The 24,206-nt window shown below is 44.7% G+C and overlaps 1 protein-coding gene across 1 annotated transcript in view; it reads left to right on the forward strand.

Moving 5' to 3' along the window:
- The first annotated feature begins 593 nt into the window (after window positions 1-593).
- alcama (activated leukocyte cell adhesion molecule a) overlaps window positions 594-24,206 on the forward strand; it is a 68,554-nt gene continuing 44,941 nt past the window's right edge. Inside the window, exon 1 of the mRNA XM_084474797.1 lies at window positions 594-851. Coding sequence (XP_084330923.1) covers window positions 794-851 — 58 coding nt within the window. The 5' untranslated portion in view covers window positions 594-793. The remainder of the gene's footprint in view (window positions 852-24,206) is intronic.

The following is a 24,206-nucleotide window of genomic DNA, read 5'->3' on the forward strand; positions in this document are numbered from 1 at the left end:
GTGCTGATTAAAAAGTCAAGTGAGATAGGTGGAATGGCTTGTGTTCTGTCTGGGCAAAGCTTACCATAGCAGAGTGGAGCGCAACCTGCGCCCAGGGCCTCATTCCCCTCAATAGGCGGAACACGTTTTGGCTTGTTTTTGGTATTTAAAGCCTATGGATCGAGACATAAATACCATAGCTGTGGGCTGTGCGTTTATAACTCTTGTGTGACTGGTTCTCACCTTAAAACACCTGTTCTTGGATGTAGGCCAAATTAATTTTTATTTTGTGAACTGGAGAAATAAAATGAATGAATAAAAAGCTATGGAACTGTGTAGCCTATTGAGCAGCAGTCTAACACAGTGGCCTTAAACAGCCTAAACAACTCCTAAACACGGTTCTCGGAAACGGAATAACGTGAAGTTTCTTTTTTCAGCAGCAGTTGAACTGAGGAGCGCTAACGTGTATTTTATAGTTTTGATTTGAGTACTGGAAGCTCATTGGGCAGGAAGGTGGGGCAAGCCGAGGCGGAGTTAATAACCTACAACTCCAAAAAAAAAAAAAAAAACACCCTCCGGCGAGATTCCCCTCCGCAGCCGAGCCTCCCTGAGTCATTTCACCTGCCTCATCCGAGAAGCCGGACGCGGACACAACAGTTGGGACCTTTCGTAGACTAGTTACCGCTCTTTGACTACCTTGAGCCGCGAAAGCAACTCGTTTTCGAAACGAATAAAGACCAACTTCGACATTGACACAGAACAAGACAGAGGTGATAACCGTATCCAGAAAAATATCTTTTTTGGACAAGGAAAGATGGATTCGTCTACCTTCCTGTTGCTCGCCGTGGCGGTTCTCGGGATGCTATGGCAAGGTAAGCCGAGGCACTCACAACGACGTAGTGGGCAGTGAGGGGCTCTTTACTGGGAACGTGTACGCAGCCTATACATAAATATTTCTCTAAACTAACTCACCTTATCTAGCCTAGTTAGCCTGGTTTTCATTTTTACATATACTACGTCCGAGGAAGAAAAAAAACTTCCCTTAACAAAGTATTTTAAGTTGTCTTCCGACTCGCTGCTGTTTTTTTTTCTTGCGGTATAATTTGGCTTCAAGACGTTGCAGTCCGTACACAGTTACCGTTACGCGTGTAGATTGCTTAATAAAATACACTCAAGCGCAGTGGAGTCAATGGATGGGGTCTGCAACGTGTATACAGAACAAGAAATCGTCTTGCTGGTAGGAATTATAGTTTTTTTTAAACCCATACGGATATCGGATCGGACTTATGATTATGAAGTGTGGCTAAGGTAGTCATTAAGGGTAATTATTAAGTTACAATAGAAACATCAATATTCACTGGCGCGTGCCACACCTCCCCGGTCGTGCATGTGGAAAACACGGTGCAGTGGGCCAATGCTGTTTGCTCCTAAATATAAACGGCGGTGGGGTGAAGATGTGGTCACTTCAACCGGATCATGTGTTTATAATTACAGACGCTTTAGTGAAGCCCACATATGAGGCATATTAGACTTTTAAGTGTTTCTGCGTGTGAGACACTGCTGCTCCTAGTGTGCTTGTCTCTGCGTGCTTGTGTGTGTGCTTCTGCGTTTGTGGGTGCTTGTGTGCGTTTTTTTTTGTGTGCATTCGTGTATGCTTGTGTGTGCTTGGGTGCGCGTTTGTGTGAGGGGGAGGTGGGGGGGTGGGGGGGATGTGTGTTTCAAGTAAACTCCACGCTATGTAATCAAACTCGAAGCATTATTGATCAATAATAAATGGATAATAGCAAATAATTTCCAAAGTTACTCAAACATCAGTGTATAAGGCACACATACAGGACGGAACAACTCTTGGCCTTCTGTAGAGCCACTTTATAATGTAGTTTAATTACAGTCTGGGGTAGCACGAGTCTGGACTGCACCTTATTTAGGATGTTATCTGTTGGCTGAGGGGGCTGCTTATTGTCAGTGAGCCAGTCTAGTAGGTTGAAGGACAGTCAGTGCTCCATAGCCAGGGGTTCAATCATTTGATCTTATCTAGACTGACCGGGGCCACAACCACAACCCCCCCCCCCCTACAAACACACATGCTAGTCACAACCACCTCCCGCCCATAGGGTGCCAGTAGGGGGGGGGGGATGGTTATTGTTGCTACAAGCCATCAAAAACAAGCCAAAATCCATATGCCCTCACTGGAAACCACAGATTGCAAAGATAGTGATTCAAGTCTGCTTCTTCTGGACTGATCTGTGGTCTCTTCCACATCAAAGGGCGGATGGTTTTTTGAAGTTTGGAGGCATGGGAGGCTTTTTCCAGGCTACATTCACAGTGGATAGCCACTAGAGGAGGCCCAGTTTTTTTAAGAGAGAATTGAATCTGTAAGCGTTGAAGTATATTAAATCCCCTCTTGCCCAGCAGAGTTGCAACTGTAAAGTGTGGGGCACCTCCAGTGTCTTGAACAAATGAATTCAAATGGAAGGGGCCAGCAGCATTATTTCTCAAAATATGGTGGGGATATGGCATAAGCCCCCCTCCACTCAAAAAAGGCAGGAATGTTCCAGATTGTTTGCTTACTAAGGGATTCTTTGGCACACCATTAAAAATATAGTGTGGACAGAAGACATAAAGTACTTCATTTTTACACACATACAGACAAACACACACACACACACACACACACACAGGAATCTTCAGAGCTCAATTTGAAAGGTGTGTGTGTGTGTGTGTGTGTGTGTGTGTGTGTGTGTGTGTGTGTGTGTGTGTTGTAAAGTGAAAGGTGTAAATGTATCTATCTTTGAGAGTGCGTTTATGTATGTGTACGTTTTTGGGACAAATGTGTGTGTGTGTGTGTGTGTGTGTGTGTGTGTGTGTGAGTGAGTGTGAGTGAATGTGTCTGTTGGTGTGTGACCGAACTGAAGGGAAAGCACATAAAAGTTACCAGCGACTCAAATTTAACGCCAGAGCCTTGGATTACACTGTCGTAAAAGCAGTTTAGACCTACATCAAATAACATCAGGTACACTTAAATCTCCCCAAAATGAATTCCCCTGCTTCACTTGCTACTTCTATCCTGACCAAAAATGACCATTTATTTTACATGCCTGGAAAAGTCACAACCGTGGGTAATATATTCAATGATGAATAGGTTATAGCTGCCAACAATAGCGAGTTCTGCTCCGGTTTGGTAACAGGAGTCATTCATCGAAGACAAGCCAGCAGAGGAAAAGGCGTGGTCTGACGTTGCGTTTGGAATTCCCTTACCTCAGGGAATAGTGTCTTTGCAACCTTATCTGTAATCTGCCCAGACAAGTTAAGGAGCAGCTATCCTAATTTCTGGAGGGAAAATACGTGTGTGTGTGTGTGTGTGTGTGTGTGTGAGTGTGAATGCTGCAAACCTTGCAACCTGGATGGGTGACAGTCTAGGTTACAGCATGCTGCCATCAATCTGTCGGGGTGTGCAAAGGGTGGGGCCATGGTTCAGTGCCACCTTGACCTTTAACCTTTCTACACAGCTGATTGTTGGCAGCTCACTTGCTCCCCCCTAAAAAGGTCAAAGATATATTTTCAAGCCCCCCATTTACCCCCCTTTTACCCCCTGGGCATTCTGAACCTTTCCACCAGGAATGCTCCACAGTTTGATCTATGATGCAGAAAGACCATGAAGCCCCCCTCACTCCTTCCCCACAGAGTTCAAACACGTTGGATGAACAGCATGCGATGCAAGGGGAAGCTAGCCAGGTAGATAGATGATGTTGCTGATAGGCCGGGGCCGTACAGCTGAGTCCTCTGGGTCCAGTCATTTGGTATTTATTTGCCACACAACTACCTCCTATAGTGCTGCTGATGTATCGTGTATAGGTTATGTTGTAAATGTATAGTAACATAAAAGAGTAAGGACCATTTAAAGATTCAGTTATCTGTTGGGCTCTGTTTTGTAGGCCTAGGACTGTTTGTTTAGTAGTAACACCTTTTGTAATACCTATGTTGCTGAAGGCATTATATGACTTTGGTCTAGTAGTCATTATTTGCTATGCTAACACATACATTTTACTCAATGGTTTTCTTCTTTCAAGGGAGTGGCACCTTGAGCCGTCTTTGCTACAAATGTAAGGAAGCTACCTAGCAAATAAACAGTAGGTGGAAATAGGGTGCGGAGGAGACTGACAGGCTGGGGAGGGGGTACGATGCTGCTGTTGTATAGTTAGCACTGCCTGCAATACTAATACACCATAGGTATTTCAGTCCTGGAAACCTGATGTGTGTTTTTTTGGGGGCTGCTGTTCCCTCTCTGAGCTGGATAAAAAACTTGGCACTTGGCACAACTGGGAGTGGATTTGTGGATCCATTTTGTTTTTCTTTTCCTTATAACTGGCGTTTCAGAAACATTGATTGTTGTTTTATTTTTGGGTTGAGGGTAAAGGAAGATCTACAATGAGAAACTGCTTCTATGAGCCCTTTTTATTCAGTGCTGTCCTGTTAAAATCTCATGCAAGCTGTTTTGAATTTTGAAATGTTGAACCGTTGAATTACATTTTACAGTTTCCCTCATTCAAGGATAAACTAATACGGTGAACGGTTCTGATACTCTTATGCCTCCTTCTCCTCGATATTAACTTTCCTTATTGGGAATTCATCAGGATGAAACAGGTAGAACCGTCCGCCACACAGTCGGAGATAAAGACTCCAAATTAATTTGCATATATCTATATGCAAATTTGAGTCTTTGTATATATGGATCCTGACTCTACGTTTATGAATAAAAGGAGGAAAATAATTTTAAAAAGTATACAAATATACACAAATACAAAACCAAAGATGGTGAGTATACCGTGACAATGAAATGAAATGACATAATGTTGTATAATGATGTAATTATAGTCCAGCGAGGTGTTTTGGGGGCTTCCAGATCTTTATTTTTCTTTGCTGGTATTCCCCTCCTTTGAGTCATTGTGTTTCTTTTCAGTATGCACACAGTAGTTCAGTCAACTGTGAAGGAAATGCATGATCAGGGTAAAGTTCCAACCGCACCCTTGTTACCTAGCAGCCCTTTGCTTCCCTTCTAGCTGATTTGACTGATCATTTTACTGCAGTAGAACAGACACTGTGAGAAGTCAATTATTAACAATAGTGGAGGGAAAAAAATATAGGTCAGGTACAAGTTAAATGCCGGTAGAACAAACAGCACCAACCAGTGATCAGATTAGATCAGAGCATTTTTTATCTAGGCCCAGTGTGTGTGTGTGTGTGTGTGTGTGTGTGTGTGTGTGTGTGTGCGTGCGTGCGTGCGTGCGCATGCGTGCCTGCCTGCCTGTCTGCCTGCCTGCCTGCCCGTCTCTCTTGCCTATCTCTCTTACTCACTCTTTGTATCTCTCTCTCACTTTATCTCTCGCTGTCTGTCTCCCTCACTCGGACTGTCTCTCTCTATTGCTCTCTAAGGAATCCATTTTCCCAGGGTTTAGTGGTTGTCAGCCAGAACATGAGCAGTGTGTCTAATGCTGAGTGGATGGGAGGGGTGAAGGTCTTCCTCTCAAAGGCTATCGCTAGGGGCCGTGGCTGCCTCTGTTTAACTTTTACTTTAAGTTTTGATATATCATAACTTCCTTCTCGCCTCATCCTGTCTGTGACTGTTGCGAAAGAGAAAGTGTGACTGAGATGACGTCATGGTTGAATCACCTTCCGCACACACACACACACACACACACAAACACATGTATTCCCACACTTACACACACACACACACACACACACACACACACACACACACAGATTCACACAATACACAGTCTCACACACACACACACACACACACACACACACACACACACAGATTCACACATTACACAGTCTCACACCCACACCCCCACACCAACACCCACACACACACACACACATACACACATACACACACACACACACACACACACACAGACAAACACATATTCTCAACGAAACTGAAAGAACGAGGCAGAGAGAAGCCGTGTGCCCTCGCAGGAGGAGCTGTGTTTTTTTCTTTTTCTTTTTTTCCCGCTCCACAGTTATGATGTTCACAGGGAGAAGTCATTTGACTGCCCAGGAAAGCGTGACAGCATCAAAGAGGAAAGAAGTTGAATACTGCATTGGCCCTCATTGATGTGTGTGTGTGTGTGTGTGTGTGTGTGTGTGTCTGTGTATATTTATATTTTTATGTATATATACATTAAAAAAAAAAAATATATATATACATATATACTGTATATACAGTATATACACATATATTTCTTTGTTTAATGTTTGTTAAAATAAAAAATGGATGAAGTCCAGCTTACAAACAAAAGCTTATTTTTGAAATAAAAGTGCGGATGGAAGGGAGGACGTGTCGTGGGGGGGGGGGGGGGGGGGGGTACTCTCTCTCTCCTGAGAGAGGCAGGCGTGAATGTATGGAGGTGGTGCTGAAATGTGCCATCGCAACCTCTCTGCATTCTGATTTATGGGCTCAATTGTTCACGGGCAGAAGCTCGAGCGACGCTCTGTGAATCCTAATTCGATTTTACAGTAGGGGTTTCTTTTGGTACGCGTGCACTCTTACCAGGCCTTAGGAGGTCCCGAGGTGGCACTGTGTTTTTTCTTCTTTCCCTCGGCTACCCGATGAAGCCCAGGTTTTCACAAAGATAATTAGGGCACTGAATTAGCAGCAAGTCGATGGAGGGTGGCTGAAAAGAGGCCAGCATGACTGTGCCTGTGTGTGTGTGTGTGTGTGTGTGTGTGTGTGTGTGTGTGTGTGTGTGTGTCCATCTGTCTGTGTGCATGTGTATGTGTGTGTAAATGTATGTGTGTGTGTGTGTGTGTGTGTGTGTGTGTGTCCATCTGTCTGTGTGCATGTGTATGTGTGTGTAGATGTGTGTGTGTGTGTGTGTGTGTGTGTGTGTGTGTGTGTGTGTGTAGATATAAGTGATTGTGTATGCGTACGTAGGTGTGTGTTTGTTTGTAATTGTGTAGATGTATGTGTCTTTCGATGTATCTATGTGTGTGACTGTGTGTGTGTGTATATGTATGTAGGTGGGTGTGTGTGTCTGTGTGTGTGTAGGTTGTGTGTGTGTGTGTGTGTGTGTGTAGATGTATGTGTGTAAGTGAATGTGTATGTGTAAGTGTTATTGATAGATAGATAGATAGATAGATAGATAGATAGATAGATAGATAGATAGATTTACTTTAGTGATCCCAAGCTGGGAAATTGCAGTGTAGCAGCAGCATTACACACAGTAACAACACAAATAAAGAGAAACAACCTTGACATATATATATAAAAAAGAAGCAATTGTTACCATTTGGTCATGCAAGAGACAAAAATATATTACCTCTCTTTCCACCAGTTGATGGTCATCAAAAGTAAAAGCCCCCACGACTTCCACGCCCCCCCCTCCCCCCACCCTCATCCACTAATGGACCCAATTCATTCAGTGCAGAAATGGGACAACATATTGAATTGACCTGAGGCGCGAGAAAATTGCAAATCTATTTTCTTAGGAAACAACCCAACGAGCCCAGTGTCTTACTACAAACAGACGGATGAAATAAATAAATAAACACCGTAAACACAGTTTTAGCAGCATGAATATAATTCTGCTGCCAATAAGTAGACAAGCAGAATGAATTAAAACATGTACGAAAACAAGAGAGAAATACTTAGTTTTGTTGTAGTAGGAACAGCGGTGTGTGAGCAGGGATAACTCAAGCCTAGGGGGGATGCAGGATTGATAAGGGAGGTTTAAATTAGTATGGTGTGTGTGGCGCTACCAGCAGGCTATCATTTATGCAGATAACAGGTAGTCGCCCTCCTGCCATACAGGGAACAAGTGAAACTTCATCTCGATAAGCTCAAAAGAAGGCGATGCAATGAATGTAATAGTAATATGTTCTCCTGAATATTTTATCTGGCCTTGTAAAGTTTACATAGAGCCCGAGTTTATTCCTGTATCGGTCACCCTGTACAGTGCCTCTACATGCATCCAATTTTTGTTATGTATATATATATATATATAGAAATATATATAACCTATATTTTTTTATCAGCAATTCAGGCACTAAAAATTAGGGGTGTAAATCTGAGCCTTTATGACGATTCGATACAATATCGATTTCTTAAGCCAACGATTCGATTATTTTCGATACTTCAGAATTCCCCACGATTCGAGCAGTGGCGCCGCCAGAGTTATTTTCTTGCTGGTGCTACGGTGGGGCGGAATTATTCAGTGATGGTGAGGATTGTTGACAGGGGGGGGGGGTACGGGATTGCGGGCGGACAGGATTGTTGGCGTTGACGGGGGGGGGGGCGTTTGGGGGGTGGTACGCGTTTGCGGGAGTACATGATTGTTGACAGGGGGGGGGTTGGCACGGGGTTGCGGGCGGATGGGATTGTTGAAACTGTACTGGGAAAGCAAACAATAGTTAATTTCTTGGTGGTGCTATTGTAATTTCTGATGGTGCTATAGCACCAGCAAGCACCACCCTAACGCCGCCACTGGATTCGATACGATTTGATACTCAATATATTTTTTTTCCCCTAGCCCCTAGCCCCAACAACTCGCCCAAACCACTATCCTCTAGCGCCAAACCCCTACCACTAGCCCCAACCTCTAGCCTCTAGCCCCAACCACCACTCCCATCCCCACCCTGGTGAGTCACCACCCTCTCCCCCTCCTATCCCCACCACCATCTCCCTCCTATCTATCTCTACTACCTTATCCCCCCTTATCTCCACCACCATCTCCTCCCACCCCCTATACCCACCCTCACCTCCAACCACCAGCAGAAAAATGTTTGTGATAAAGAACGGCCCTTAAAAAAACACTTCCCCCACACACACACCCACACAAGCACATCGCTTCAAGGACTTCTCCCTTAAATCCCAGCAGGCCGGGCCGGCAGCGACGCTAATTGCAGCCTCAGATGTCACTGAGCCGCAAGGCTGTGCGGCACTCCAAGAGGTTACGTGCGGTGGCTGTACCTCTCACTTAGCAGAGGGAGGTCCTGGGAAGACACACTTCAGCAGCCAATCCCTGGCCGGCGAGAGCCCTCCATAGGTTCAAATTAACGGAGAGGAGCCAGGAAGAAAAGAAGAGAGGAGAGAAGTAGAATGGCGATGCTGCTGCATGTATGTGCACCATTACAAGCCTTGAGGATTAGCATTGATTTCCCTAAAGCGCTCAATTACTCTGCCCGGCCAGAAAATCCTTCCCGCTAGGTCTGCGTGATATGACGATATATATCGGAAAATTTATCAATAGATATTTCCCTCTATCGTTCCTATGGTTATTGTACCTTCTTTTGTGATCTTTTGAAAGAAAAGCAAATATCAAAGGAGTTGAAAGAGCCTTTAGTGTGCGGCTATGTGGAGCTCATTCTGGACAGCCGTTGATTTTGAAGATCGCATCATTTTTTTCAAATGGGCCGGATATAACAGACCATACAACTTAGTGTTTATCAATCAAATCTCTTAGATTTATCAATCTAAGAGAGAGTCCGTAAATCAAAGGGTTATGGAAGCCTCCGTGCAGAACCGTGGTTAAGAACCAACGCTGACCAATCGCCTGCCGTTGTTTGAATGTCTTTGAGCCGTCGCAGTGACACAGATGCACAGCAGACAGTGAAAACCAAAGACATATGGACTTGAGTCAAAGGGATATTTGAGATTCAAGCATTTGACCTGTTGGGCTAACCTCAGTGGAAGGAGGTCATGGGAGCTATGCTGTATTTCTATCCTGCTGAACGTGCCATATAAATATGCCACATGCAATATTCAGCTATGTCAACCATTCCCATAAAATCCCATAAATGGTGACTTTGATGTACTGCTGAATATATTTCTTCTTCATGTGACTGTCAGAAAATAACACCATCACCATAGAGACGCGGGGAAAAACAATTAGGAGGTGCCACAAAATACTTATACAAGATACAAAAAAAAAAATTCTGTTTGGTATCCAGCGCTATCGAAGAGAACAAGAACACACAAAGGAAGGAACCCTCTTGCTTGTTACTGGTAATTGGTATTCTGTAGCGTACATCACCACGACCCCCTTAGTGTTGCACAGTGAAGAAAACAGCCCGTCCATCAGTCCACAGATATACAACCTCCCCCCACCCTCCCCAAATCTGACCTAACCCCCCCCCCCCCCCCCCCCCCCCCCCCCCCCCAAACTGCCTCTCAGGCGTCCGTGAGGGATTCCATTACACAGTATGTGTAAGGAATCGCTTCAGGCATGGCCTGGGAATGTCTGTTTGTAGGGGGCAGGGTGAGGGTGAGTTGTAATACACTCAAAGGAATGCAGAGCGCGTGTGCCGCCTCAGTCTCTCGCTCGCAAACACAACAAGCGCATGTGGCGGGCTGACACACATGGCCGTAAATATGTCCACCTAAAAATAAAGCGGGTTGGGATAAAATCGTGTAACTTTTTTACCCTTTAATTTGTTACTCCTAATTGCTCTCACAGGGCGTTCATTGATCTGTCATTCTCTCCCGTTGCCCCCCCGCCGTCCCTCTCTGCCCCACCCAATCCACACACACACACACACACACACACACAAACACACAAGCATGCATGCATGCACACACACACACATACATACACACACAAACACACACACATTCACACATACACGCACGCACACACTGATACATGCGCGCGCACACATACATACATACAAAAACACACGTAAGCACGCACGTGCAAGAACGTGCACACACACACAAACACTCAAGCACGCACACACAAACACAAGCACACACATGACACATGTAAGTGTGAGTACGCACACAATCAATGTAGATGGCGGCATCTATATTGAGAAGCCCAACCAACCAGGCTTCTGCTGTTGAGTTGTGGCAGAAACAATACAATAAAGTTTTGATTCAAAACATATTTGGGGGGGCATTCTAGCTGGAGAACCAATTTGATTTGAAATTGTTTGGCCACTTCAGTGCACTTCAACTAGAGCTATGCAGTCAGGGGATTTGAAACTAAATGTCACAGAGCAAAATAGATGATCCACTATGTTGAATGCTACCTTTTTTCTATTCCATTTCAATTTTGAATTTTATTGATGAACAACTCGAGATAAATATGAGCTATTGATCATCTGGTATCATCTGCTGTTGTCAAGATATATCAGGTCGATATATGTAATTAGTTAGGCAATGTGTGTGTACAGTGTGTCACATGCTGAATTTATTAGCTACTAATTAGACTGTAATTTTGACCTGTTTCTATTTCAGCCCGATCAAAACACAAAAACAAACAGGCAGCCGTGACGTGACTAGTGCGTGGTGCATGATGGGGCCCAGAAAAACATTCAAAATATTTTCCTTGCCGAAAATAAAATATAAATAATATAAATATAAATATAGAACCTCCAAAGATGACTCGAAACAAATAAATTCTTAACAATGAAATATATGGCAGAATGTAGGTCATAATGAAGACAGAACGGCACATGTTGCAATGTATCTTCTATCGTTGTTAGAGAGAGAGAGAGAGAGAGAGAGAGAGAGAGAGAGAGAGCATTATACTATCACTCTGCTGGTTTTCTCAACAACGAGAGCAGGAGCGATAAATATACCTGGTGGAGGGCGGTGATGGATGGAGAGGGCCAGTAACGTTGGATGGGTGTTTGAGCCGTATGAACACTGTGCCTGCTTGTTCCCTGGGCGAGGGCATGATAGCTGAATAAACATTTAAAATAGGAGGGCTTGGTAAGGGAGTGTGTGTGTGTGTGTGTGTGTGTGTGTGTGTGTGTGTGTGTGTGTGTGTGTGTGTGTGTGTGTGTGTGTGTGTCTGTTTGTAGGAGGTCTTTAACATTTTTGGATTCACTCATTGTCTCACTGCACAGGATTTGGTGAGTCACAAAACCTGACTTACAGACTTTCCTCTAAATTCCTCTGAATATATATTTTGGAACGCACAAGGTAAATTGATCAAATGATGGCTCTTGAATGGTGTGTTGATGCACCACAACCAGGAAACACTGTACTTGGATACGAAAACAGGCCTTAGCAACACAACATAGCAGACATAACAAGGAGAATTCCCTTGCCATTACTCATCACGATCACAGAGTCCCAGTAGCCAACAGTTAAAGTGAAACTGTTTCTTCCAGCTTGTAAATATCTGAAACTTTGAGATTTAAAAGTGATGTCAAAAAAGCGTCTTCTAGTAAGCTGGGGTGACGTGTTATCGCCCGAGTTATGACCCACGCCAATGTGATACTTAATAGATGGATAAAAACAAGTACCGTTTTCATGTATGAGAGTTATAATGAGCGATGCTTTGCATGCAATACATCACACGCTGTGGCGTCCGGCATTGCGCGTCGACGTTGTAATTAGCGATGATGTCTAAGTGCACCACACACCGCGGCGTTATACTCATGCCTGTAGTCAGCTATGAGGTCACAGGAAAGAATATAATTGGAAACTAAATACAACTGTATAAAAATTCTGTGGTTGAGAACCTCTCCGCTTGAAGTCAAATTCAGTTTAGACTTTGTTGTTTGTGTTGCGCATGTGGCGGTGAGTGCGCAAGCCGACCACCCCCCCCCCCCAACACAACTTAACCCCCACAACTCAAGCCGCACCATCCAGACATATTGCCATGTTTAAAAAAAATAAAAAAAAAGGTTCCAAGACAACTAAGACGACTTAACCAAGCAGAAGTGAAAGTAAATGTTTTTTGCTACTGAAATAATAGCAACAACAGCACAAGGACACTGTCTTTTTGTCCTTGGGGAAGAAACGAGGCAATACTTTTTTCTCCCCTCTCTCCGCCCTCCTCGCGTTCCTCTATACAAACCAACGATTTGAGGTTATTGTGTATATTTATTTATTAATTAATTTTGAAACTTCAGCCGACTATGTTGAGCTGTTTCCTTTTTGTAATTCTTAAACCGATATCCTGTGAGACCCAGACTTGAACTCCTAGCTCTGGCCTCAGAAGCTGCTGGCAGTACACAATGAACAATTTTACATGTTCCGCTTTTTTTTTTTTTTTCTTTTCCGCACACACACGCACACGCACAAGCACACACACATACAAGCAACAAACACACAAAAGCGCACGCACACACACACACACACACACACACTCCTGTCCCACAAACACACACACACACACACACACACACACACACACACACACACACACACACACACATAACATACATCGACGCAACACACATATATACACGCAACGCACACACACAAACACAGATTCACACACAAACACACACACACACACACACACACACACACACACACACACACACACACACACACAGACAAACCCACATGCCCTGGGTCTTCCCCACTGTGGAGGCAGTCTTTGGTCTCTACAGAGCTTTGGACTGTGGTCTTAACCTGACATGCTCACAGAATCTTGATTAGTTTTCTCTAAAACTTTCATTCATTTCAAAGCAGGGAGCCACAGACTGCCAGCTTTAAAGTGCTCTCGAAAGAAGGGAGAGGAGATGAGAGAAGGAGAGAAGACCGAAAATAGAGGATAGAGAGAGACGGCTGGGGAGGAGAGGAGAGCAAAGGAGAGAAGGGGGAGGAGGGGAGAGATGTGGAGAAGAGGTAGAGAAGATGAGAGGTGAAAGAGAGGGAAAGAATATAGAGGACAGCTAGAGAGGGGGAGGAGGGAGGGGCGAGGTGGATAAGAGGGGAAAGGAGACGAGACGAGAAAGAAGGAGAGCAGATAGAGGATACATAGATAGGGCTGGGAGTGGGAAGAGAGCAAAGGATATCTACTTTAGGGGGAGGAGAGGACAGCAGTGGGGAAGAGGAGAAGGAGAAGGTGAGAAGATAGAGAACAGATGGGGAAGGCTGTAGGAGAGAGGAGCGCAATGGAATGAAAAGAAGTGGAGAAGAAGGGAGAGGAGAGGAGAACCAGAGGGAGAGAACATAGATCGGGCTGGGGGAAAGAGGAGAGCATTGGACGGGGGGGGGGCCAAGGGGAAGGAGAGGACAGCGGTGGAAAAGAGGAGAACAAGAAGGAGAGGAGACAGGGAGGGAGAGGATAGACAGAGAGCTCGGGGCAAGAGAGGAGAGCAGGGTAGAGATGGAGGGGGGGGGAGGAGAGGAAAGGAGGAAGGAGAGAGGTCGAGAGCGGTCACATCAAACTGGTACGTGTGGAACACAGGAGCTCCATTGAGGCTCAGGGGAACAAGGATGACGAAAAAAAAAAATGGACCACTGAGCTGGAACCATATCCAATTTTGGATTCTAGTATTGGATTCATAAGTGTGCCCTCCCTGCCTCATGGCTAAAGCAATCTGGGATCCGCTACTACAACCTTTCCTCTCAAACCTCAACAGGAATGACGTGATGCACAAAAAACCAATGCACCGGCTCAAAAAGGTCAACACAATTAAAAGGGATAAAACAGAATGGGGCATGTATGATCGCTGAACAAATGTATTAGTAGCAGGTCCAAACATTTGACCCAATATATGTAAAATGGAACTAGGAACTATTTACTATACTTAAATGGGAGCGTTCCTTAGTAGTGCTTGGGTTCATTGTCCCAGAAGGAACAGTCCAATAAGAGAATTGTAGCACTGCACTTATTCAGCATCTAAGACAATATTTGAGCTATATTGCAATATAACGCTGACTCAAATGCCAGACAATATCCAGACTGATACCGTGATAAACCACACTATATCACCTAGATCTCCTTAGGGGACGTACAGTATGTTGTTCAGAGGGGGCTGTCAATATTAACAAATTGTTCTTTTGTGAATCAACAGTGCCGCCCGGACACAATCTTCTATAATTACAAAAAAAATAGGATTTCCTTAACAGTGTTGGCCTCACCTTTTTTAATTAGTGAATTCTCACAAATTGTTAGACAGAAGGGAGCTGCCTGGCGTGCACTTGAAAGGGAAATGGCTAACCTGTGGAGGAGAAAAGCACTGCTGTCTTCAGCTTGTATAATCTCCCCGTCACGCCCACACAACACATGAAAGTTTTCCCACTACGGTGGCACAATTGATTTCCAGTCTGTCAAGACATTCTCAGCCACCGCGTTTGTTGGACTCTCTTTAAAAATGGAGCAGGCGGAAGCAAGTGGTCGTATGTGTGTGCGTGCCTGCCTATGTTTGTGTGTGTGTCCTTCTTATTGTTATGTTTACTGCCACAGGCTTGTTTTTCACTGTGTCAACTCTCTGTAGCCGTGGGCGTAGTTTGTTCCCCTTATTTCCTGACTATTGTCCCAGATTCAATACTTATTCTGCATTATTCTGCAACATCATACAGATATTGTGTGTGGGTGATTCTGTGTGATTCTGTGTGTGTTTGTGTGTGTGTGTGTGTGTGTGTTGATTTCTTCATAGGGGGAAATACATGAATCGTAAACTTTTCCGCTTTTGACCTTTTCCCGATTTCTGTGAAATGCACGAGTCAGAAAGAAAGTAACAAAACTTTGTTGAAAGTGGTTTCTTCTCATGGTAATTTCCGCGGTTCTTGGCACAGGGAAAACAGGGATCTCATTCCTTTGCTATCCCCCTTATCGCTCGATGTCACATACTTTATCTCTCTCCCTCTATCTGCTTCATCTCCCTCTTAGCTGTACCTACATTTGTCCTCTCTGTCTCTATACCTGTCTCTCTTTCTTTCATTCTATTTCTTGGTTCAATATAGGTTTTTGTGTGCTGCATAAAACTGAAATCATTGTTATCAAGGTAGCCATAAAGAAAGAGGAACCGAGAGAGAGAGAGAGAGAGAGAGAGAGAGAGAGAGAGAGAGAGAGAGAGAGAGAGAGAGAGAGAGAGAGAGAGAGAGAGAGAGAGAGAGAGAGAGAGAGAGAGAGAGAGAGAGAGAGAGAGAGAGAGAGGTGAGGTGAGGGGCGGGCTGGAGGGCAGTATAAAGAATACCAATTCTTGGTGAGCATGACAACATTGTGACAGCTCGTGCTACTGCCTTACTGTCATCGCTCCATAAGGTTATCGAATGTCTGCACACTCTGCCCTCTCCATCTCCATCCCTCGCCCACCCTTTAGTGGAGAGGCTGACGTGAGTGATGATGTAAATAACCATTTACTGACTCAATTTATCGAAGCAGCAGCTCTGGTGTTAAACTGTGTCTTTTAAAAGTGAAGGACTTGGAAGGCCACGGGGCCTGGAGCATATAACAAATGCTCGCCTTGCCCATGCAGATAGAATATGCTGGAGAGGAGTCTATAGAAGTATCATTAACAATAAATAGACGCGACCCCAGGAGATTTTTTTAATAGGGTTTAACTTTGGTCGGAGGAACAGCGGTTGCACAATTCCCCGTGGTGAGAATGTGTTTATATTGCAGGATGGTCCAACAACAACTTGGTTCCCTGTGTGGCTTTGCTCAACCCTTATATTCCAAGTGCTGTTTGTTTCTGTGTTCTGCCCTCTTTGTTTCATTACATGGCCACCTTAGCGGGATTTGTTGTAAGGGGCCGCTTGGAAATAGCTTTATAATAGAGAGCAGGTGAAAACAGCCTCCGAGGGCGTGCCCCCTTTTTTTGCGCGTGTTTTTCAATCTCACGTTGGCTTGACATGAGCCGCACACGCGAGAGATGGCACTTGCATCGCTTTGCGGCGCTGCCCTTTTAACAGCGAGCCCTGTCAGAGCGGCTTTTCGTCACTCATTAGCGCACAGCGTGGGATGCTCCGTTATCAACAGAGCCCAAGATTGGCAGCACAGATCACAACACCTGACTCAAATTCGAGCAGACGGCAAGACCTCTGGCGGCGGCGGCCCCGCCCCCCGCTGAGAGGCCAGCTCAAGACATTCCATTCCACTCCGCCGGGTTTTCAGAACATTCCAGAACCCTCTGGTGCCCAGCCGAGTGTACGCACGCCATTTTCTGTTCCAATTTATTTACTTTTTATTATTACATTTTTTTTTATTTTTTGTCTGTTCTGTCTGAAGTATAAGCCGAACACATGGCGGTGGGCTGACTGTAAAACTGGCCTGGGGGCGGGGGGGGGGCAATGATGAAAAAATAAAAAGATGCTAGGCAGACACATTCAGATGGCCGAATCAGTTGTGCCATTGGCCTCCAGTGATGTAGCTGGGGTTTGATGGGCTTTGAGGTGCGCTGAGCCCGAACTAGATGGTGTTTCAAGGCTTTCTGTGCTGGGTAAGATTGTTCAGTGAAGCACTCAATTTCATAATATCGTCCCGAGATCCCGGGTGGCTGAGGAAAATGGTCACATAACGCTCACATAACGATCCAGACCCGGGGCCACGGGAGGTCTTAGGGGGGTTTAGCCCCCTCAGTCGTATTTCTTACCCCCTCTGTTTGAGCTTTATGTATCTATGGAAAGATCAACTATGAAAGCAGCAAAACGATCGGTGACAGTCGCTTAGCTTTAGGCTGTTGTTGGCCAAAAACACCCTTTTCAGGGTTTTCATACATTCAATACTGTTGTTTTTTTATGTGTGTGCTCTGATGCTTAAATGTATTCTTACGGTTTGAAACAGCAGCATGCTGCTATGGTTAAATCAATGTATTTTATTTTAGGAATAGAAAGTACCCCCCTCGCAAAAATCGTATCAGCCCCCTCAGTTACTTCATCCTGGTGGCTCGCGCTCTCCTCTATACTTACTGCACAATAATTACCAGCCCTTCATATGTTATAGAATAACATGACTCTGAATCTGGTTGATGTTGCACTTGAATTGAAACGCAGTGAGCTCCCGGTGGAGAGAGCAAGGATTGAAGACCACAATGTCTGGATCGCGTTGAACAATGATTACACAGCTTATAGGAACGGCAGACATACTGCCGTAATCCTTAGTCATACTCATTTCGCAGGACAAATGCAATTCTTCCTTGGCCACAGGGTTTATATGCTTATAAGATACCAACATATTTAAATGCCCAAAGCAGTACACCATTTTACACCAGCCTATTCAAATGCGGGATGTGCCTTCCCAGGGTTTCCCACAGCACTCTACAGCTTAGGCGTCCGCCTCAGCAACACACGCCTTGCCACCTTAACTATACGTATTTTTTTATTTTTTATATATATATATATATATTTTTTTTTTTTCATTCACTCTGTGTATAGATCAAGACAGACTTGCGGCCTAACAGGCTAACCACCTGTAATTACCAAAGGGCCCTTGAATTGTTCTTTTTAAAACCACAGAGGACGGCAAACCCACCACCTTAACTAACAAGTTATCTGCAGGAAACCCTGCTTTCCCTCATATAACCAATGTTTCCGCCGTGTTTGCCGGCGGCTGTCTGTCTCATAACGTCTTCTCACACACACCCAAGTGCTTTGAGTGGGTGATTGACATGGCTGTTTTTTGGAAGATAATCAAACATGTTATTGTAAAGGGATATGATGTCTAGTGTTTCGCAAGGGGCAGACAACATTCAGGTTTCTACACAAGCATGTATTGACAAAGTCTGGAAGGAGGTGCTACAAAAGAGGTGTCACAGTCTGACAGGTATATTTGTTTCATATTTTCATTTAATTACATTTTACACAATAAGCCTTTATTTCCACAACAAAAACACCCAGTGGGATTTATTTATTTTTCTTTGGAAGGCATTATCACCAAGCCTAACATAGGCCTAGCTTTTATAGATTAACCTTTCAGCTTAGATGTATGGCCCTAATCAGGATTCTTTACTACCGTGGTGAACTTTCCCTAATCTTTCCATGATCTACTTGGGAGGAGACACTTCTGAGTGTATTCCCCTCTCAGGCTCCATGCTTTGAGCAGCGATGGGGCTAATTTTAACCTGTTGTTTTTTCTTCCATCACCCACACAAGGCCTCTTTTGGCCTATCTGAGACAATGCCCCCCCCTGAGGCATGGCTCTGAGATAACATGGCAGACTATCTCACAGTTTCTCTGGGCTCTGAGGTCAGGTATTCCATTCTGGACTGCCTCCTCCGCCCCCCCCCCCCCCCCAACCAGTTGCCTCTCTTCCCTCCCCCTCGCCTGTTCCCAAAAGCAGCCATGTGACTCAACAGAAATGCATGTTATTAACAAAAGCAGCCGTTTCCATTTCTGTCCCCTTCCCGTTTCACTATATCAATGACACGTAATTTCCCCCCCAAGGGGCGATGTTATTTTCTCACACTGCAAAAGAAGTGACACATTTTAATTTTTTTTCGCATGCAGGCGAGCAAGGTGCAATTTTTCATTATGGTTCGCAGTTTCCTTTTCTTGGGAGATACTCCTCTGTGTATTCTTCCACTTGCTATACAGCTCCGGAGATAAAATATGAGTGCAAACATTAAGCTCCAAGTCAGCCCTAACAACTTAGTCCCCTGACGCACCAGTGCATCTGATCCAAAAACAAAAAGATAATACCAACTCTTAAGCCAGTGAACCAGCCAACCAGGAGGGCTGTGTTTTCTATTGCTCATCGGTGCGAAAAGTGGCCAATCGTGGCACTCCTCGCTTCCCTTTCTTCAACGCTCCTGCTCTGTGCTGTTGACTATTCTGTTTCCACTACAGTTTGTCTCTTTCTTTTGAAAATTGTGTCAACGCCTGAGTCAATTCAGCCCAGTGAAACGCCTGGTTCCCTTCATCCACTTGGCTAACTGTTACGTCATTTGTATTGTATTAATATTCCTTGTTCGTCCACCTCCCGTCCCCAGACTACATAGGGATATGTTACGTGTCTCTTTCTGTCCATGTCTAGAATGGGACCAATGACCTTTTTTGGGAAGAAAGAAGAAAGTTTCTGTCAGCATGGCTTTCGTCAGTTAATCCCTTGCCCTGGCTGGGCTACAACACTTTTGAATTCTATTGAAGGAGCTAGGTGTCAATGGTGTGTGTGTGTGTGTGTGCGTGTGTGCGTGTGCGCGTGCGTGCGTGTGTGTGCGTGTGCGTGTGTGTGTGTGTGTGTGTGTGTGTGTGTGAGAGTGTGTGTATGCGTGTGTGTGTGTGTGTGTGTGTGTGTGTGTGTGCGTGCGTGTGTGTGCATGCGTGCGTGTGTGTGTGCGTGCGTGTGGGTGTAGAGGGTTGGGAGAGTGGTTTTCATTGTATCTGATAATACAACGATAAGTAAGTCAATAATAGATAGGAGAACCGTGAGGGTTTTTTCCTAAATCAGGAGGGATAAAATTACTGTCTTATCACACCCTCATTTACATAAAGTGAAAAAAGGAGTCCTCAAAACACATACATGGTAGAAATCGGGGGATTCACATAAATTCACTCAAGTAAACCAGTGTTCATATTCTGTATTTTGAGTATTCTCTGTAGACCAGAGAGGTTGACTCTTTTTTTCCCTTAATTAATTCAGTAATTCAACAAGTATTCCAAATGTTTAAAGCATGCGTGTATGTAGGAAGATTACCACTTGAGTTATATGCAAATTAGTAAAAAGGGCATAAGCAATCAATTTCTTATTTTTTGTGTGTTTCTCCACTCTCTTCACCTTGTGATCGAGTATCTCGGTCGCATTAAGCGAAAGATTTTAGCACAGCCTCAGAGGCTGATTGCGCATTAATGGCCTTGTTTACGTTTTTTAATGCTCATTTTAATTCAATTCATCACCCCCAGACATAAAAAATTGCCTGCAGAATAGCACTCTATCCTGCTCATCGATATACTCCTATTCTCAGCGAGCTAGTTCACCCGGTATGCTAGAGCCTGCCAGACTTAATATATGATGTGTGATGTTTCCAATGGCAGGGGAGTGGGGCTTGTTCCATTAGTAGGAGGAATCTGGTATCGGTGCATGAGGGTTGTTTTTCGCCGGTTGAGTAGGTCCTTTTTCTGTTCCCAAAACCGAGATTAAACTTGGATTCAGACCAGATTTTAATTAAAGCAGAGAAACGAGCAACGAAAAATGACAGCTTCAGGGCAGACTTCCAGTTTGCTGGAAGACCTGCGTATTGACAGCAGGCATGTCGTCCCACTGGTACAGGCAGGTACCGCCGCAAGTAAACACCACCTGTGGCATCTTAGAAAGCCCCCCTACACACAATTACTGTCATCTTTCTTTTCTTTGTCTTTTCATTTTTTTCGGGTCATATTTTGAAATTCATCCAAAAGGTGAGATTTGTAAACAGAAGAACAGATGAAAGCTGGGTGTCTCCCTCCCACGACCCCCCTCCCTGTATTGAAAGAAAGTGCGGCCAGGAGAAACGTCTCCAATATTTCCCACCTCGAGACGTACCAGATGGGCGGCTACAACAGAAGAGGCGAACAGTGGATATATATATCAGCTCACGGGACATGTGTCAATCTAAGACCACTGTTCTAAAAGGCTTTGCTGAACTGACTTCTGTTCACTGCTCCTAATCCCCCAAACAGCTATAGGGTTTACACGCCAATGTGGTTATATCGTTCCCGCCACTTCAGTGTGGCTTGAAGTGCCTTCCAAACCAGGTGCCGCCTGACCTGGGAACACCAGATACCCTTTCCTCCATACATTTCTTGACCCTTTGAAGTCGAGGGCAGATCTATTTCCCTTGTTCCGTTTGAAGAGGTATTGGTGGTGGTGATGATGGTGGGGATGCAGCCACTGAAAGTACAGCACATTAAGATCCCAGAGTGAAGTGCACTTTTGGGTCGACTTCCATATGGGTGACATAGCTCAAGTAATGCATTGCGGAAAGGCATTCGAATGAATGGTGTGCTTGAAATCGTGCCATCCTGTCTCCCTCCGGATCATCATAGTCTTCGCCACAGATAGACCGAGCACCTTATACGTGTACATCTTCATCGCTAGCCAGCCAAAGACAAGAATAGCACTTTATACTCGACAGGACATGGGGAGTTGTCTGAGTGTGCGGGTCGACTTCCTTGCAGATCGATTGCCGTTTCATTAAACGATTCGTGTGCCTGCTTTAATGCCAGCTCTTGAAGGCATCACACATGGTTTAATTATGCTGCAGTGTTCACTGGGAAAGGGCGTCTACGGCAAAAAGGGGCTGCCACGCCATGTCAGTGTTCAGCAGTGCTGCCAGACCATGAGAAAGTCTTCCTTTCTAGTCCCATCTCTGTGATTTCTTGCAACCTCTCATCTCGCTGTGTGAAAATAACATAATTAATTTTATCTGGCTCCGAAATGTGTTGTTTTTCTGTTTTTCTTTGGTTGTTCCTCTGGATTTATGTGTCACATTATGTAATGGTTGGTGTGATAGAGAATGCAAAGGAGCCAGTAGTTTATTAAGGAGACAGTGTTAGTTTGATGTGTGGCTCCTTTTGGGGAGTGTGAGCAAGGCACTCTTAGCTTCTTTTTTATGTTACATATCTATAAATCTTTTACAGTTCATACATCAAGTTCAGCAAGTAGAGAGCAGATTGCTACGGTTTAGTTCCATTTCCATAAAATATTCTATATATATACAACAAAACATAATAAATATGCCCTAGCTTCTCCTAATGGGTTGGTAATTGCCTCATGTGCAGGTTTTAAATGCCACATTCACGGTAAACAAAGTGCAACAATAATGCAATCGCTTTATCTAATACATGTAATATCTTCCTACGTTACATCAGGGTACGTATGCCGAGAGCGACGTACCGCTTGATTGTGTTGACACATGCAGGCGCCACGGTGCGCAGACTTCCCACCGTACAGCCCGCTTTCTGTTCAGGATCACAGTCAGGTTATAAACGGTACTGTCACCAGTCTCACCACATAAGCAGATGTGGTTTAATCCATCAGGCCACGCGAGTGGCGGCGGCAACCACCTTAGCGGCGTGCTGCGACGAGGTACTTAGAGAGTGTAGGATGCTTGTGTTATATCCCTAACGGGGGCCACAGCAAACGATTCCCCTCGCAGGCTGCTCATGAATACGTTTTCAAGTGTTCACCGAGGATCTATCAACTAGATAAAAACTAGGGAAAAACTAGCAAAATAAAGAAAGCGTAGAGTGAGGCAGAAGACCTAAGTTGTATAGAGTGATAAAATGGAGGGGCGCAAGAAGCCCCAGGGAGCAGGGGAGAGAACAACGTGAAAGACAACACTATGTGTTTGGATTGTTATGGTGGGGTGCATAGCTTAAATGCTTCACTTTAAGGGATAAGGAAATGTAACAATTAATAACGAGACTAATAGATTGATTGCACCGACGCTGTCGCAAATCGTTTCGATTGCTTAGGCGGGCTTGATAGGCTGCCATTTGTCTCTTGTTATGTAAACTCATTGGCTGCGTCGGACTGAATGAGGCCCAATTTCCTGTGAGAAACAATGCCTCATCATAGCTCATCGCCATCAGCAGTTGACTATTAAACCGTTTGCTCTTTCACCCGTCCCATCTGCCGGGCTAAGGGAGTTGTATTTACCGTCCCTAAATCTGTCATTGACTGCGCTTAAATTGGCACATTCTATTTTCCCTTTTTTATTTCCGCCCGGTCCCACTCCATTTTCCTGTTTAGTTTTCTTTGCCAAGGCCTACTCCTCTTCTTCATTCATGCGAGGTAGGAAACCGGAAACACTGGCTCAGCGACATTCCAAACAGAAGACGCTCCCGTCATTTCCTACGTTACTGTTGCGTCTCGCATCACATGACCGATCCTTTGTCCTTCTGTCGAGGGAAAGGGGACAGGGTTGAGGGGTGGAGGTTGGAGTCAGGGAATGTGTCCCTGGCAAAATGTGATTTTCTATTTAGTCAGAAATGTCATAAAAGTCGGGCTTTGATACAAATGACATTGGTTGCAGTCTCTCGGAACGCCTCTGACTAGAGAGGCTGGAGGTAGCACGGCAGATGGGACCACACAACCTTGGCTAATAGATACAACGAAAGGGAAGAATTGACACACACTCATTACAATGTTGATGTTCATGGACAAGAGGCCTATAAGTTCTAAGCAGCACTCATTAAAACAAGGCCCCACATTGTACTGAGCAAATCTGCTATGGGGCAAAGAGCACTCGAGAGCCTTTGAGGGACCGAAATAAGGCAGGCGGTGAATGTTAACCAGTTGTAATCAGGCAACTGGAAGCCCTAATTGTCACCTTGTAGCTGAATGAATTGCGCAGATGTCCTCCATGATTCCATGATTCCATTGCTAGTTTGTTTCTTACCACCTGTATATTCATCGCGTGTGTTTCAACTGCAACTGGATATGTATTTATATACAGTATTTATATACAGTACATGCATACATCATTTTATTATTTATTTTATAAAAACTGCGCGGGTATGTGTGCGGCGAATGCCATGGCAACAACAGGAAGCGTGGAAATCCGACACCTGCCATCCCAAGCGGTAACTGGAGTCAACGCCAGGT

The sequence above is a fragment of the Micromesistius poutassou genome (genome assembly GCF_964030765.1).
Source record: "Micromesistius poutassou genome assembly, chromosome: 10".
NCBI lineage: Eukaryota > Metazoa > Chordata > Actinopteri > Gadiformes > Gadidae > Micromesistius > Micromesistius poutassou.